The following is a 17,530-nucleotide window of genomic DNA, read 5'->3' as shown; positions in this document are numbered from 1 at the left end:
GCCATTTAACATTATAGTATAATTGAAAGCCATTATTTTTTTTTTTACATTTTAATAGGCTCTGAAATATTAAGTGATTTTAAAACAATCTTCACATAAAATATAAATTGCATATGCATAAGATATATAAGATATACAGATTAATCCTTATTAATCAGAGACTAGAGCAGTCGAGTGATTTCTTTTTTTCCTTGATTTACATCAATGACAGACTTCAGCAGGTTTTACTTTAAAAGCAGCGTTGTCTCTTTAAAACCTGATGCACATGACGCGGATCTGACACGTATCCTATTTTCTCCAAACTCTTTACGGTCATTTAAGACTTTATAACTCATACTACGTTTACGAGGTAACTGGCCAAAACCGTGTATTTTGACATAATTGTGTGTGTTTTCGTCCGTTGAAGCGCTACTGGTGCGCTTTCTGAAGCGGCTCGGTGTATGTGTTCAGCCGAACATAGCCTACTTCACTGCACCGTTTAGGCGGTGAAACCCCAGGTGTGTGTCGCCACATTCTTGAGTTATGAAGAATAAAGAAGGGAAAATTTAATCTTCCGAAATGAAGCAGCAATATCTTCTCAGTTAGAAGTTATTAGAACCGTGTCTAGGGACAAGCTGGCCATCACACTGCTCTGACCTGATCACCCCGCTTGTATCCTATTATTTGATTCGCTCTTGTCACTTATGACAGAACAGCTAATCACGATGATCTCGTCTTGGGAAAACATTATTTTATTCGCTTACGTCAGAAACAGCGAATCTCTTTAAAAACTGGCTGTTGTTCTCACTACATTGCATTGTTATATTTCGGAAAAGTTTTACCCGCCAACTGGTGACTGACACTGTTACATACACTCGCCAACACTCACATTTGGCGCTTGGCGAGTGTTCATTTTAGGCCCTGTATGTATGTGTGTGTATGTGTGTGTGTGTGTGTGTATATATAGTTGTTTCATTTATAATAATTTAATTAATGTAGTCATGTATTTAATCATTTAAATTAAAAATCATTATTTTTGTAGGTTTGATTCCCATGGAATGCATGGACAGATAAAAGTGTATACTTTGAATGCCCTTTAGGTTGCTTTGCGTCTCCCAAATACATAAATGTAAATGTTTTTCAGAATGACGCGCCTTGATGAATCGTCCATAAGACCCAAAACAGGCATTAAGAAAGTAAATGGGGTCAATTTTGATCGCACATCAACTTTAATCTTGTGTGTAACTGTGGTGTATGTGTGTTTGTTTAAAATGGCAAAAGCGCTCAAGGTCCGCCGCAGTGGGATTAATTAGGATTCGCTAGATTTTCTTATTTACTCTTTTCTTTGTTTATGTGTGTCAGCTTTCCCCTCGTGCACGTACGAATACTAATACGGCATTCTGTGCATGAGTGATCCATCTCTGATGTAGTAACTCGAGTTTCAAGCGCTGAACCTGCCGTGACCTTCGCTGGATTCTGCGAGCGAGTGATTAATGGCGGTGAGCCAGAGCACGGAGCCGCAGGGGGTGCGTGTCTGTGAGTTTGTGTACAGTGCGAAACGATACCAGGCCCTCAAGACTCTCGTAAAAGTCAGATCATGAAGTGACAAATGATTGAGTGCTAGCAACATGCACAAAACCAACACAGACGCATCTATGTGTTCGTGTGTAAGCGACAGTGACACCTAATGTGTTTGTTGAACTAGTCATCTTTGTTTTCAGTCTGTCTGGATTTTTGGAACATACACGTAGCAACAAATCAAAACAATACAGCTGCATTTCATGGCGTATATCAGGTCTTCTATTTACATGTTGGTATACATTTGCATGCCGGCAGAGAACAGAATGTTCAGGCTGTTGGATTGGGTTTTATTTGAGAATGGTGATATCACATGACCCGTCTGTACTGTCACACAAGCCTATCTCTTTTTTCCAGCACCTGTTTATCATCAGAGACAAACGCCATCGATATTGGCTTTAAACAAGGCCTAAGAAATTGGCATGATATTTATGATGTTAATGTTGATGGTTTAGCCCAGGGTTCCTCAAATCTTACCCTGGAGGTCCAATCCACTGCAGAGTTTAGCTCCAACCCTGATCAAACTCACCTGTCTGTGATTTTCTAATGATCCTGAAGACATTGATTAGCATGTTCAGGTGTGTTTGATTAGGGTTACAGCTAAACTCTGCAGGAAAGTGGATCTCGAGGTCCAGATTTGAGGAGCCCTTGTTTAGCCTGTTTTATTGTTGTTGGTGTTACTACTTCGCATTGGAAACAGTCATATGATGCTGTATATCATTGACTACGTTTACATGGACATCAGTAATCTAATTATTTACCTTATTCTGAATAAGACAATATTATGATTAAGGTGTTTACATGAGTTACTTTTAGAATAATCCTTTAATGTTCCCATTTTACATGTTATAGTACATAGATCGATTAATGGCATGCGTCATTACGTCACCACGCGATGCTATCCGACGTCTCCTCCAGAATTTCAAGTATAAACGTCTTCGTGATGATGCCATATACAGTTTTGGGTGTTTCATTTTTAATTTCATGAACGCTTCAAGTGCAGTTAATTATTTGTACGTGCATACAGACAACGGCGGTGTTGAAGCTCTTTTATTTGCCGTCAAACGGTTGATCGCTGCCGTGTATGTGTCCTGTCACAAAATGCGGCGAAAAGTCCTACACAATGGTAATAGTTTGATTAAGGTGTTTACATGTCTGTACTGCACCTCGATAATGCGACTAAAATAGGAATACTCCACATGTCTTAATTCGATTAGTTTACTTCGATTATGACTTTAGCCGGATTAAGGTCATCAGAAATCTCTATTTACATGGTAGACTCTTAATCAGAGTATTGTCTTAATCGTATTAAAATTGAAATATTAATGTCCATGTAAACGTAGTCACTGTTTTGCAGAATTGAGCTCATTTGCCAGTAATTTAAGTAATCCTGAAGATCTTCATTAGCTTGTTCAGGTGTTTCATCATGGCTGGAGCTGAACTTTCAAGGGTAGGCGTTAAAGAACCCTGACTAGATAAATGTAAAATGCTGACAAGAATACTGCAGTTATACACTTGGCCATGGACTCGCCATCATAACATGCAGTACACAGTACAGTACATAACATTTAGTACTAATCAGTGTTATTTTAGTATCTTTGAGATGTAATTTAATTTAAATTAAAAACTATAATAGCATTTATTGGTTTAATTTTATTAGTTCTTATTCATTTTTAAGTTTTAGCCATTTTAATACGTAAAGTTAAACTAAATAAACATGATAAATGTTGCTTTGACAAATAGCTGAAATAAAATTTTTTTTTTTTTTTTTCTTATTTATATATGTGACCCTGGACCACAAAACCAGTCTTAAGTCGCTGGGGTATATTTTTAGCAATAACCAAAAATACATTGTACGGGTCAAAATTATCCATTTTTATTTTATGCCAAAAATCATTAGGATATTAAGTAAAGATCATGTTCCATGAAGATATTTAGTGAATTTCCTACCGTAAACATATCAAAACTTAATTTTTGATCAATAATATGCATAGCTAAGAACTTAATTTAGACAACTTTAAAGGTGTATTTTGAATTTTTTTTTTTTTTTTTTGCACCCTCAGATTCCAGATTTTCGAATAGTTGTATCTCGGCTAAATATTGTCCTATCCTAATAAACCATATATCAATGGAAAGCTTATTTATTCAGGTTTCATATGATGTATAAATCACAATTTCGAAAAACTGACACTTATGACTGGTTTTGTGGTCCAGGGTCACATATTTGGTAACACTTTAGTACAGGGACCAGTTCTAACTATTAACTAGTTGCCTATTAGCATGCCTATTATTAACACATTGACTGTTTATTAGTACTTATAAAGCACATATTCTGCATGGCATTTTCTGCATCACTAATCCTACCCAATACCCAAACTTAACAGCTACTTTACTAACTATTAATAAGCAAATTAGGAGTTTGAGGCAAAATTGATAGTTAGTTTGTTAATACTGAGAATTGTACCTTACAATAATGTGACCTAATATTTCAGTTAATATGTAAATCGTTTTGAGTAACCAAAAATGATTTTTGTTTTAGTGATTATAATAACAAAATAACTGTTTAGCTTAGTTGTGAAAAACTTGTGCTGGTTATCCAGAAGTTGCAGGTTCAAACCCTTCAAGGTGTTGTAACAGTATTTAGATAGAAAAAAAATACCCTTTACTTTTCTTCTATTTCTCGCACTGTATTTATTTTAGCTTCAAAGTCACATCTGCCAAATAATATTAAAATATTGCAATGTACTCTACAAGAAGTTACCCAGCAAAACTTGACAACTTTTGTTAATTTTCTTAGCTATTTTGGCTCCCTCAGGCCAAACTGACTCTTTCTGAAATTACAATATAACAAATTAGATATTAAAATCAGATACTCCATTGAATTTCATTGTTTTTCTTCTAACTTCCAAAGAAGACAACATGTAAGTTGTAAAAGGAGCCTTTGTATACTGTGTCCTCACTTAATCTTTAAACTGCAGTTCAGACAAGCTTAGATGCCCTCAAACTAGCTTTGCTTTGATGATAGGCTGACATTTGTTAACTTATAACTGAACTCAACTGCTTCAAGCAGCATGGGACTACACTGTTTTTTATTTTTTTATTTTTTTTTTTTAGTCAGTCTTGTCCTCAGGATGTTGCGGTCAGCTGACAAAATTTTCCATGAATGCTTTGCCTGATTGGAAAAATCAAATTTCTCGGTCGTCTTTCTTGTTCTCTTCAAATGACTCTCTCGTTGTGCGTGTAAAGAGAGTGTACGATATTATACAATACTTAATTTGTCTCCTGTCATATTACTGTACATATGCAATGGCTGATTGTTTGGGTTGTATGTTATGCGTCTGGTTTCCTTGCTTGTTTGCACAAACCGCTTGTCTTGTGTTTGGCTTGTTTGCGCTGTCCCATTTCGCATCCATCCAAAACTCATCCAAGATAAAAAAGGATGTCTAAGAAATTTGTTCCACAGAATGTACCATGTGACTTTTCACATATGAATGCATGGGTGTGTGCTATAGTTTCTATATGAAAACTTCTAAAACAAATTTCAATTGAACCACCACCTATTTGTTTCTAATTCTTGTTTACCCGACACGGGTAGTATTTGTTTAGTGTTTGAGGCAGGGTCAGTCAGATTTGTGTTTTAAGGTAAGACTGTAAGTAGCAAAGGTCACACAGTTTAATTCTTTTTGTATTTATGTAGCATTTTTAACAATGGTAAATGCCATGAAGGAGCTTTACTGGGTGTGATGCCTAAAATCCCAGTGAGTCAGCAGAAAGTAACTGGAACAGAAATCCATTAAATTGACGGTTTGTGAATGTGGCATTGTCAGGTCATGAGAAGTTTAATTTTATTTATTTCATTATAGGCAGATGCTAATGAGACAGTCCTATTTATATGTACACAGTGATAGCATTATTTTGTATTTTATGTATGTATACACATGCATGCATACATACATACATACATGCATACATACATACATACATACATACATACATACATGCATACATGCATGCATACATACATACAGTGGGGCAAAAAAGTATTTAGTCAGCCACCAATTGTGCAAGTTCTCCCACTTAAAAAGATGAGAGAGGCCTGTAATTTTCATCATAGGTATACCTCAACTATGAGAGACAAAATGAGAAAAAAAAATCCAGAAAATCACATTGTAGGATTTTTAAAGAATTAATTGGTAAATTCCTCGGTAAAATAAGTATTTGGTCACCTACAAACAAGCAAGATTCCTGGCTCTCACAGATCTGTAACTTAAGAGGCTCCTCTGTCCTCCACTCGTTACCTGTATTAATGGCATCTGTTTGAACTCATTATCAGTATAAAAGACACCTGTCCACAACCTCAAACAGTCCAACTCCAAACTCCACCATGGCCAAGACCAAAGAGCTGTCAAAGGACACCAGAAACAAAATTGTAGACCTGCACCAGGCTGGGAAGACTGAATCTGCAATAGGTAAGCAGCTTGGTGTGAAGAAATCAACTGTGGGAGCAATTATTAGAAAATGGAAGACATACAAGACCACTGATAATCTCCCTCAATCTGGGGCTCCACGCAAGATCTCACCCCGTGGGGACAAAATGATCACAAGAACTGTGAGCAAAAATCCCAGAACCACACGGGGGACCTAGTGAATGACCCGCAGAGAGCTGGGACCAAAGTAACAAAGGCTACCATCAGTAACACACTGCGCCGCCATGGACTCAAATCCTGCAGTGCCAGACGTGTCCCCCTGCTTAAGCCAGTACATGTCCGGGCCCGTCTGAAGTTTGCTAGAGAGCATTTGGATGATCCAGAAGAGGATTGGGAGAATGTCATATGGTCAGATGAAACAAAATAGAACTTTTTGGTAAAAACTCAACTTGTTGTGTTTGGAGGAGAAAGAATGCTGAGTTGCATCCAAAGAACACCATACCTACTGTGAAGCATGGGGGTGGAAACATCATGCTTTGGGGCTGTTTTCTGCAAAGGGACCAGGACGACTGATCCGTGTAAACGAAAGAATGAATGGGGCCATGTATCGTGAGATTTTGAGTGAAAACCTCCTTCCATCAGCAAGGGCATTGAAGATGAAACGTGGCTGGGTCTTTCAGCATGACAATGATCACAAACACACCGCCCGGGCAACGAAGGAGTGGCTTCGTAAGAAGCATTTCAAGGTCCTGGAGTGGCCTAGCCAGTCTCCAGATCTCAATCCCATCGAAAATCTTTGGAGTCCGTGTTACCCAGCGACAGCCCCAAAACATTACTGCTCTAGAGGAGATCTGCATGGAGGAATGGGCCAAAATACCAGCAACAGTGTGTGAAAACATTGTGAAGACTTACAGAAAACGTTTGACCTCTGTCATTGCCAACAAAGTATTGAGATGAAATTTTGTTATTGACCAAATACTTATTTTCCGCCATAATTTGCAAATTCTTTAAAAATCCTACAATGTGATTTTCTGGATTTTTTTTCTCATTTTGTCTCTTATAGTTGAGGTATACCTATGATGAAAATTACAGGCCTCTCTCATCTTTTTAAGTGGGAGAACTTGCACAATTGGTGGCTGACTAAATACTTTTTTGCCCCACTGTACATACATATACATATATAAAACAAAAACCCACCAATTCACTATCTCAACAAATTAGAATACTTCATAAGACCAATAAAAAAACATTTTTAGTGAATTTTTGGCCTTCTGGAAAGTATGTTCATTTACTGTATATGTACTCAATACTTGGTAGGGGCTCCTTTTGCTTTAATTACTGCCTCAATTCGGCGTGGCATGGAAGTGATCAGTTTGTGGCACTGCTGAGGTGGTATGGAAGCCCAGGTTTCTTTGACAGTGGCCTTCAGCTCATCTGCATGTTTTGGTCTCTTGTTTATAATTTTCCTCTTGACAATACCCCATAGATTCTCGATGGGGTTCAGGTCTGGTGAGTTTGCTGGCCAGTCAAGCACACCAACACCATGGTAATTTAACCAACTTTTGGTGCTTTTGGCAGTGTGGGCAGGTGCCAAATCCTGCTGAAAAATGAAATCAGCATCTTTAAAAAGCTGCTCAGCAGAAGGAGGCATGAAGTGCTCCAAAATTTCTTGGTAAATGGGTGCAGTGACTTTGGTTTTCAAAAAACACAATGGACCAACACCAGCAGATGACATTGCACCCCAAATCATCACAGACTGTGGAAACTTAACACTGGACTTCAAGCAACTTGGGCTATGAGCTTCTCCACCCTTCCTCCAGACTCTAGGACCTTGGTTTCATCTGAAAAGAGGACTTTGGACCACTGGGCAACAGTCCAGTTCTTCTTCTCCTTAGCCCAGGTAAGACGCCTCTGACGTTGTCTGAGGTTCAGGAGTGGCTTAACAAGAGGAATACGACAACTGTAGCCAAATTCCTTGACACGTCTGTGTGTGGTGGCTCTTGATGCCTTGACCCCAGCCTCAGTCCATTCCAAATTCTTGAATCGATTTTTCTTGACAATCCTCATAAGGCTGTGGTTCTCTTGGTTGGTTGTGCATCTTTTTCTTCCACACTTTTTCCTTCCACTCAACTTTCTGTTAACATGCTTGGATACAGCACTCTGTGAACAGCCAGCTTCTTTGGCAATGAATGTTTGTGGCTTACCTTCCTTGTGAAGGGTGTCAATGATTGTCTTCTGGACAACTGTCAGATCAGCAGTCTTCCTCATGATTGTGTAGCCTAGTGAACCAAACTGAGATACCATTTTGAAGGCTCAGGAAACCTTTGCAGGTGTTTTAAGTTGATTAGCTGATTGGCATGTCACCATATTCTAATTTGTTGAGAGAGTGAATTGGTGGGTTTTTGTTAAATGCGAGCCAAAATCATCACAATTAAAAGAACCAAAAACTAATTTATTTAATACACGAGTTTCACAATTTGAGTTGAATTACTGAAATAAATGAACTTTTCCACGACATTCTAATTTATTGAGATGCACCTGTATACCAGTACACATTCGCATGCACACGCACACACACAGTCATGGCCAAAAATATCGGCACCCTTGGTAAATATGATCAAAGGCGGCTGTGAAAATTAATCTGCATTGTTAATCCTTTTGATCTTTTTATTTAAAAAATTCACAAAAATCTAACCTTTCATTGGATAATAAGAATTTTAAAATGGGGGGAAATATCATTATGAAATTAATGTTTTTCTCAAATACACGTTGGACACAATTATTGGCACCCCTAGAAATTCTTATGAGTAAAATATCTCTGAAGTATATTCCCATTCATATTCACAATTTTGAGCACTCCAGGGTGATTACATGAAATTATCCAGCCATGGCTTCCTGTTTCACAGAAATATAAATAGGAGAGAAAACAAAGCCCAAATTCCCTTAATCATCCATCACAATGAGAAAAACCAAAGAATATATTTCTGATGTGCAGCAAAAGATAATAGATCTTCACAAATTAGTGAAGTGTCTTTAAGAAAAGTGCTAGAGCAGTGATGATTCCAATTTCCACCATCAGGGCAATAATTAAGAATTTCCAATCAACATAAAATGTTACAAAGCTGCCTGCAAGAGGACGTGTGTCTATATCGTCCTAATGCATGGTGAGAGGGAGAGTTTGAGTGGCTAAAGACTCTAAGGACCACAGCTGGAGAATTGCAGAAAATAGTTGAGTCTCGGGGTCAGAAAACCTAAAAAAAACAAAAAAACAATTGACAAACAGCACCTACATCACCACATGTTGTTTGGGAGGGTTTAAAGAAAACTTATCCTAACTCATCCAAAAACAAACTCCAGCATATTCAGTTTTCAGGCACGACTGGAACTTCAAATGGGACTGGCTTCTATGGTCAGATGAAACTAAAAGATGAGCTTTTTAGCAGCAAACACTCAAGATGGGTTTGGTGAACAGAGAGATAAAAAGTACCCCATGTGTACAATGAAATATACTGCTGTATTTTTGATGTTGTGTGCCTATATTTCTGCTGGAGGTCCTGGACATCTTGTTTAGACACATGGCATCATGGATTCTATCAAATACCAACAGATAAAAAAAAAATCAATAAATGACTGACTCTGTTAGAAATCTTATAATGGGCCATGTTTGGATCTTCCAACCGTACAATAATCCAAACACAAACCTCAAAAACAACACAAAAATGGGTCACTGAGCACAAAACCAAGCTTCTGCTGGCCATTCCAGTCCTCTGACCTGAACCCTATAGAAAATGAGTGGGGTGAACTGAAGGAGCTGGGAAACTAAAGGGTCTGGAGTGATTCTGGATGAAAGAATGGTCTCTGATCTCTTGTCAGGTGTTCTCTAACCTCATCAGGCGTTATAGGAGAAAATTTAGAGCTTTTAAACTGGAAAATGGAGGTTTCAAAAAGTATTGAATAAAAGGGTGCCATTAATTGTGGCCAATGTGTATTAGAGAAAAACATTTATTTCATAATGATATTTCCCCCCCATTTTAAATACTTATCCAATGAAAGGTTAGATTTCTGTGATTTTTTTTTTTTTTTTTTTAAATAAAAGATCAAAAGGATTAACAATGCAGATTAATTTTCACAGCCGCCTTTGATCATATTTACCAAGGGTGCCGATATTTTTGGCCATGACTGTATATATGTATGTATATAGTTATACAGTTGTGTACACTGAAAAATCATTAGTATTTTTAACATGACGATTAAACATGACATTTTGAATTTTATTTTCAACTTTAAATAATATTTATGTATCTATAGGTGTTTTTGTATATATTAATATTAGTTGATTCAATAGCTAACATGAATTAATGAACAATACTTTCACAGCATTTATTAAATGTTAAAAATGCATTACTGTAAGTAAGTTTCAATTAAATAATATTAAAGCATTGGCTTTAAAAATGAACGTTTAACTTTATAACTTTGAACACATAAGATTTGTTAATCCATTTTCTTGTTAATACATTAACTGATGAATACACTAAATTATTTGTTCATTTAAAAAATAAAAAAAAATGAAAATTTAAATGTATTAGTACATGTAAAAATTAACATTAATTTGGATTGCCTGGTATGCTAAGCATATCTGTCTTCCAGAATGTTGTTTAATCTAAAACCCAATATTAGGGTAGTTTTGGATCAGGTGTGTTACATATCCACTTGTCTTATTGTTGAGTTAGCATGGTTCCTTTGTTATACCTTGCTGCCATGTTAAACCTACCATCTGAGGCATGATTTGTAAGGAGAAAGAGACTTTGACTTCCTCTTGTAAAAAAGGGTGAGAGGACATTTACGTTCTCTGTTTTGTTTCATGCGGTTAAGTAGATGATGCACATTCAAACACTTTTTAGACCCATCACACCACTGACAATCCACCTATTTGTTTACCTGTCTCCTGAGTCACGCTCTGTGTGAGAACCACTTTGTATTCTTAGTTCACACAGTCAAACAAACTCAAATGCCCCATTTAGCAGAACCTTTGCCAAAAATCTCCTCCCAGGTGACCCATTAAAGGTTTGTGCTGTGAAATGAGACACCGTCGCAGCGGAGTTGAATATGTCTGTGCGTGTGGATCCTGTCTCCACCCTAGTGTACACTCAACACCAGTTTGCTTCGGTTTGTGTGCCAGAGCCTTAGGACACACTGCAAAATACACACACACTCTTACACACTGGCCAGTCAGCTGACTGCAACACAAACCCCTGAGAGATGACATGAGCCAACATTACTGAAAACATCAGCATGAGAAAATAATCCTCTCCTCAAACTACCCTTGTCCCTCTTGATTCCTAATTCTGCTTGAGTGGTATCTTTATGTCTGGTCTTTTGATGTCAGTTAATTGGAAAATTACATTTCAGGAGAAACAATGCACAGGCTCATGATGATTGCTGGAGCTTGATATTGTTTGCGGAGTGAGATGGACACTGAGGATCATGGGATAAAAAAAATATGTGGGATTATGCTGGGTTTCAATCTTTTTTTATGCTAATTCTGAATTTAAACATGTGTATTTTAAATTTTTAATATATATAAATGTTTATATATATTTGTGTTGTCAATTGAGTAAAAAAAAATGCACATTTTTTCTGAAATTAATCACAATTAATCCCACCTAACATTTAAAATTTTTAAGTATACTTTTATATTGCAATAATTTCACATTCAATCTTCAAATTAATGTAGAAACAAAGACAGTATATTTTTTAATATTTGTTTAATGGCATTTATGAGCTTTTTATGAGTGAAGGCAAGCATCACTGATACCAATATTACTGATGTCTCTAGGAAAATGTTCATTGACTATATGTAATGTTGACTATACTAAAATTACAATATAATTGAGAGCTATCGATTTTAACATTTATTAGACTTAAAATAACAACTTCTAATTTAAGTAAACTTAAAACAATCTTCACATAAACCCATTATATTTACGTTATATATGTCATATTTACCTGTGCCCTTCAGCAAGTAGGAAATATACATAAATTGAATAAAGTTATCAAATATTAAATTTTATATTAAAAATAGATGAATCCTTAAAGCTATAAAAGTTATTGATTTCCTCCTTTTTTTTTTTTTTTTTTGTTCTTTGATAAACAGACATCATAGCAGATGGGTTATTAGGGTTATTATTATTTGGCTGCTATTACTTTAAGAACTGCCGCTGCTGAACATGACACGGATCTGACATGCATGCTCGTAGTTTCATTTGTGCTTTAATTTGAAATGATACAGACTACAGCGCGCCGCCGCCGTATTTGTGCAAGCAATTGAAGAGCATGCGCTATGAGCACAGGATAACGGCTGACAGGACAGGAAAATAAATTTTTACTGACATGTTCACTGATGTTCTACTGAAGCTCCTTGTCATCTGTACCGTTTTAGCGCTGGAGGCGAAGCTGGAATGTGCATCTGAAAAATCTCCCGTTTGATGTGGTCGTAAAAATGTTCATATGTCTAAATAAATGAAATTCTTGTCGGGAAAAAAGAGACACAAGCAGCAGTTATGAGTGAGGTGGCCAACCCTAGCTCCGCCCCTGCGTTAATTGCACTGGAATTAAACTGGAAAAATGAATTACCTGCGTTAATGGGGGTGGTTGCACTCTACTTTTTGATATGCATATATAATCTTGTGTCGTCATGTATCCTGTTCATCTCTGTTTTTATCCTTTATTCATTCAGGGGTTGTTTCCACTTGCTGATAAACCGTCAAACACGTCTTGTTGCACAAACAAGTCTCTCTCTCTCTCTCTCTGTATCTCACACACAGACTGGCTCCTCTCCATGAAACCTGAAACTTCCAAAGCTGTCACTGTCGTTTATCCCCTGAGATCTCTAAACAAAGGCATGTGTGTGTATGTATGTCAGGGCAGGTTATATTTTTTGCCTTTGTGTGAATGTGGATTTTTACAGTATGTTTGTGATGTCACTGAAAGGCAGGGTCATGAAGAGTTCAGTAAACTGCGGGTGGTAATAATGCTTGTGTTTGAGTGTACATGCATATGCATCAGGCCTGCGTGGGGTTAAAATCGAATTTGCTCTGTCAAGTTAGGTAATAAGAATCAGGTGAGTGATCGCAGCACACAGGACTGTTTACAAATGAACTTGCCGGGCCGTATTTCCAGACAGCCACAGGTTTCTAATAGTCTCATGCACTTTTCTAATTTACTCTTATCTTAGATAGAGTTGTACATTACTTAAACATTATTTTCATTTAAATGGATGGCTGTTTAAGTTAGATGGACCATTTCTGGTTATTCAGTCTCTTATTCAGTTGTAATAGCTTCTTGTTTCCGATGTCTTTGATCTTTCACTGTGGAGGTCAGTCTTGCTTAAGAGTGTTTTACTGTTTGAGTGTTTCAATTTAATGGGTTTCTCACTCACATATGCTCATGTGTGCATACATGCATCTATGTGCTTGTGAGAATCGTCTCACGCACGCACGCACGCACGCGCACACACACACACGTTTGTTTTTGTGAAAAGTGGGGACATCCCATAGGCGTAATGGTTTTTATACTGTACAAACTGTATGTGCTATTGCCCTACACCAACCAGGAAACTTTGTGCTATTTCAGATTTTCAATACACTCCATTCTGTGTGATTTATAAGTGTTTTGAAAAGTGGGGACATGGGGTAATGTCCTGAAAAGTCACCTTCTCCTTGTAATACCTATGTCATACCCTTTTCATTATACAATTTATGTCCTCATTTGTCTATAACTGTCTATCTGTCTCTCAAACCATCCAACTACTTTTGTCTATTTAACTATATCTAACTGTATTTCTGTCTATAACTCTCTCTATATCTGTGCATATATAATCATAGAACCTAATTTATCAGAAGTACTGGCCATATACTGTGACCTCTGTTCTATTTTTGGATTACCTCTTCCCTCGTTATACAAACTGCGAACAATGCTTGAACAACCCTCTATTAACTCCAAACAAACACTTTGTTGCCATGTGACCCTCAGAATGTTTGCAAAACCTTTATTTAACATTTAAAGATCCTCCCATGTGACCCACAGAGGCAGGACGGAGCAGTGCAGAGCAAACGTTTGCTTGTAGCCTCACAATTGTGAGGATGCATTTGAACAACATTGGGTAAACACTCTTACATCGTAAAGCTTGCAGAAAATAGCATTTGCAGCAGTAGAATGGTGCATGTATAACTAAGAATGAGCAATGAAACAATGCTCTGCAAACAGCTTCCACTGCTATAATGGTCTTGCCAATAACTCAACCCCCAACATCCTTTTCTTCATGGTGTTGAGTCAGATTACATGATACTGTTCTCTTCTGTCTGAGAGGACGGAATGGTGTGTGTTTTTTATTTAGTTTTATTCTTTACCGCACTTAAAATGAACATGTGCATTCTACTTCAAATAGTGAGAAATGGTAAGGTATTGAGAATGTTGAGTATGAGAAAGAAAAGCACTAGTTTTACTGAGGAAGTGTTGTGGGAGGAGGGATTTTGCTGGGATTTGGCCTCTGTTGTGTGTTTTAGAAACACTCTCCAGTTGTGATATGCTGAGTTTTGAGAAAAAGAGAGGGAACGGTTTTCTTTGGCTGTGGAGTTCAAAGCCAAACTTCAGGGGGGAAATGGGAGTGAAAAAAAGAATGAGAACAAAATCTCACTCTGTGTGTGTGTCGTGAGAGCTGGATGTGGGGCTGTGTCTCAAGGCTTTCTGAGAACCAGAGAGAATTTGAAACTTTGACAGAAGCCAAGGCAAAGTTTGATGTGGGGGAGAGAGAGAGAGAGAGCAAGGTTGTGGAAAAGAGAGAGGGAGAGACAAAGGGAGATGATGGAAGGTAAGGGAAGAGAGAGGGAGAATTGTTATTAATGATTGGTAATGTGAGTTTCTCAAAGCCTGATATATAATAATACAAATGTAATGAAATCCACATTAATTATGTACTAGTTGATTATTTTGCATTACAGTTTTCATTTAATTTAATTTATTGTTCAATTAAAAAGTATAGATTTTTATTGCACTTTAAAAACTAAAATAAAAAAGTAAAACAATTACATACATTTAATTGCTTTATTGTTGATTTAATGTTGTTACATTCTTTTTTTGTTTTTTTTAAACAAATATTAAAGATCAACACCATTAAAGTTAAACACCAGTAATATAATATATAGTACTAATATATAATTAATTAATTAATATTGTTTTTTTTTTTATTTATTTGTATTTTATTCATTGTAAAGCGGGTATTGGGTTTGTAGAAAAAAATTCATGTGTAAATGACAGTTAAATACAGTTATTATCACAGTCACATTATCTAGGATATTTGCCATCATTGACGTCAACTATATTTGAATAAGATTCGACAGCAAGACAGCCTCAGTCCCCATTCATTTTCTTTGTTGAGGCTATCCTTTCCCATGTATCTCTTTTGTTCCATAGAAGAATAAAAGTTATATTTGGAATGAAGGGAAACCTATTATATGAATTTTATTGACAAATTAAAGCCCTAGTCATCTCTCTCCGTCTCGTTCTTGCAGCTTAATCCACTAGAGTATTGTAAGACACAAGCTGCTTGTCAGCTGAGTCTCTTTCCCTTCTTTTCTCTCTCTTCCTCTCTTGTTTCAGCAACTCTCTTGGTCTCATCTCAACCCTCTGCCCATTCTCAACTCCTCTCATCCTCTCGCTTGCCTTCCTCCTCCCCTTCTCTCCTCCCTCTTTCCCTCCCTCTTTCTCTCTTTCTCTCTCTCTAACTCACTCACTCACTCACTCTCTCTCGCCGCGTGAGTGAGCAGAGGTTGTCTCAGAGTGAAAATGCCATCGTGTTCGCCGGACTGTTGCTTGTATCAGGCAGTAGAGGTAAGACTGACAGTAATTACTTTTTCCAAGAAAACCCTACAAACCTTGCAGATGCCAGTCTAAAACATTTCAAATTTAGTCATGCAGATCATCTTTGTGCATAAATTTGCACGCTACTGTTAGCTGCTTCTGTGCTTGCAGTTTTTTAAAAAGTGTGTCTATAATAATTAAAGCTGGAAATGTTTGCTTTTGTGCGTGAATGCGTATGTCTAGTTGTGCACTTGCACATGTAAATAGATTTATATAATGTCTTGTTTTGTGTGCACGTTCACTGGAAGTATTTCTCCCTTTTCTCTTCCTTTCTTTTTACCTGGTCCGTAGGCTTTGGCATTCACGTGAATTCTGCCTCTTAATGGAGTATATCCTCTTGTGCGTGTGTGTTCAAGTCAGTCATGCTTATGAGCGCCGGGCTCCATCTAAACCCGATAAGAGTCCATGTGGATTGAGCTAAAGACCACATAAACAGAGATATGCATGGTTTGCAATGACAAAAACTTGAAAAAGAAGTGCAAATAAACTTTTTTTCCTCCTCCATCAAGCATCATTTTAATTCTTCAATAACTGAAAACTTTGTATATGATGCACATACATTAGTTTAGACGCTTCACTTAGGAAAGTTACATGGCTAAGTTGTCCAACCACAAGCTGTGTAATTATCCCAGCTGAAGCATTATGTGAAAGTGTGTCTGTAATAGTGTCGACAAATTAGACTTACCGAGAACATCGCCTGTAGGTCATATTAAGCAACGTGCGCATTTGTAATTGACATTCTGTGTGTGTCTTCAACAGATCATCAAGGTTTTCAGTGAGGATGGTGTGGGAAAAGTTGTGGAAGTCCCCGCCGACATGACGGCCAGAGATGTGTGTCAGTTCCTGGTCTACAAGAACCACTGCCTGGATGACAACTGCTGGTCTCTAGTGGAGCATCATTCCCTGCTTGGTCTGGGTAAGCCAACAGACGTATACATTCGTTTTCTGAGTCCATATGACTTGTGCATGCGGCACACACCCAGTCTAACAGGACAGGCTGTTCTGTCCAGGGACACTGGGTTCCCAGTGCATTGCACTTCGTGTAACAGGAAATCACCTTTCAGCAAGCCCAGAATCCAAGTCTTAAGTACACACACATATTTGTTCTCCTATTAACACTTCAGCTCTCAAAAACGACTTTATACATCATGCACGGCTGCACATTTTGTATGCACAGCCGCTCGAAGAACGTATAACCTGATGGAAAGAAAAAGCACTCCCAGTGCAGACAGGTTTGAGGAGATGACCATAGAAAAGACAAGGTTTGCGTAGAACTAGTGCTTAATCTCACAGGCAATCAATGAGGACACGTGTGGCTGCCTATTTCTCAGGCAGATTACAGATTAACCCTTGTCTAAATCATACTAAACAGATTTAACTCTGCCTGACCTTTAGAGATGCAGTCATTGCTCTTGTAGGGTGTTAAAAAGCCCTTTACTGAGATTCCGAAATAATTTGGGCTGATACAGTCAGCTCTTTATTTTAATTCGTCCACTTTAACGCCGTCAAGGAAAGTCGTGACTTTTGCATAGATACTGATTGTGCACATCACATGGTATGATGTCATAACATGACAGGGTGTGGTCTGTTTTGGTCAGCTGACATTTCTAGAGAGGCCAAGTATTATG

General features: G+C 37.5%; 1 protein-coding gene across 4 annotated transcripts in view; it reads left to right on the top strand.

Moving 5' to 3' along the window:
- grb10a (growth factor receptor-bound protein 10a) overlaps positions 1–17,530 on the top strand; it is a 76,844-nt gene that overhangs the window by 45,439 nt on the left and 13,875 nt on the right. For 3 of the 4 annotated variants that reach the window (XM_058752737.1, XM_058752735.1, XM_058752736.1), the window contains one exon: positions 16,662–16,818. In XM_058752737.1, coding sequence (XP_058608720.1) covers positions 16,662–16,818 — 157 coding nt within the window. Of the gene's footprint in view, positions 1–15,757; positions 15,873–16,661; positions 16,819–17,530 lie in introns of those variants that run through there. The other variant, XM_058752738.1, reaches the window with a different exon arrangement.

This window comes from Onychostoma macrolepis, chromosome 19 (assembly GCF_012432095.1).
Source record: "Onychostoma macrolepis isolate SWU-2019 chromosome 19, ASM1243209v1, whole genome shotgun sequence".
NCBI classification, from domain to species: domain Eukaryota; kingdom Metazoa; phylum Chordata; class Actinopteri; order Cypriniformes; family Cyprinidae; genus Onychostoma; species Onychostoma macrolepis.
Note: the sequence above shows the minus strand (reverse complement) of the source record. Positions and strands in the feature narration are given on the sequence as shown.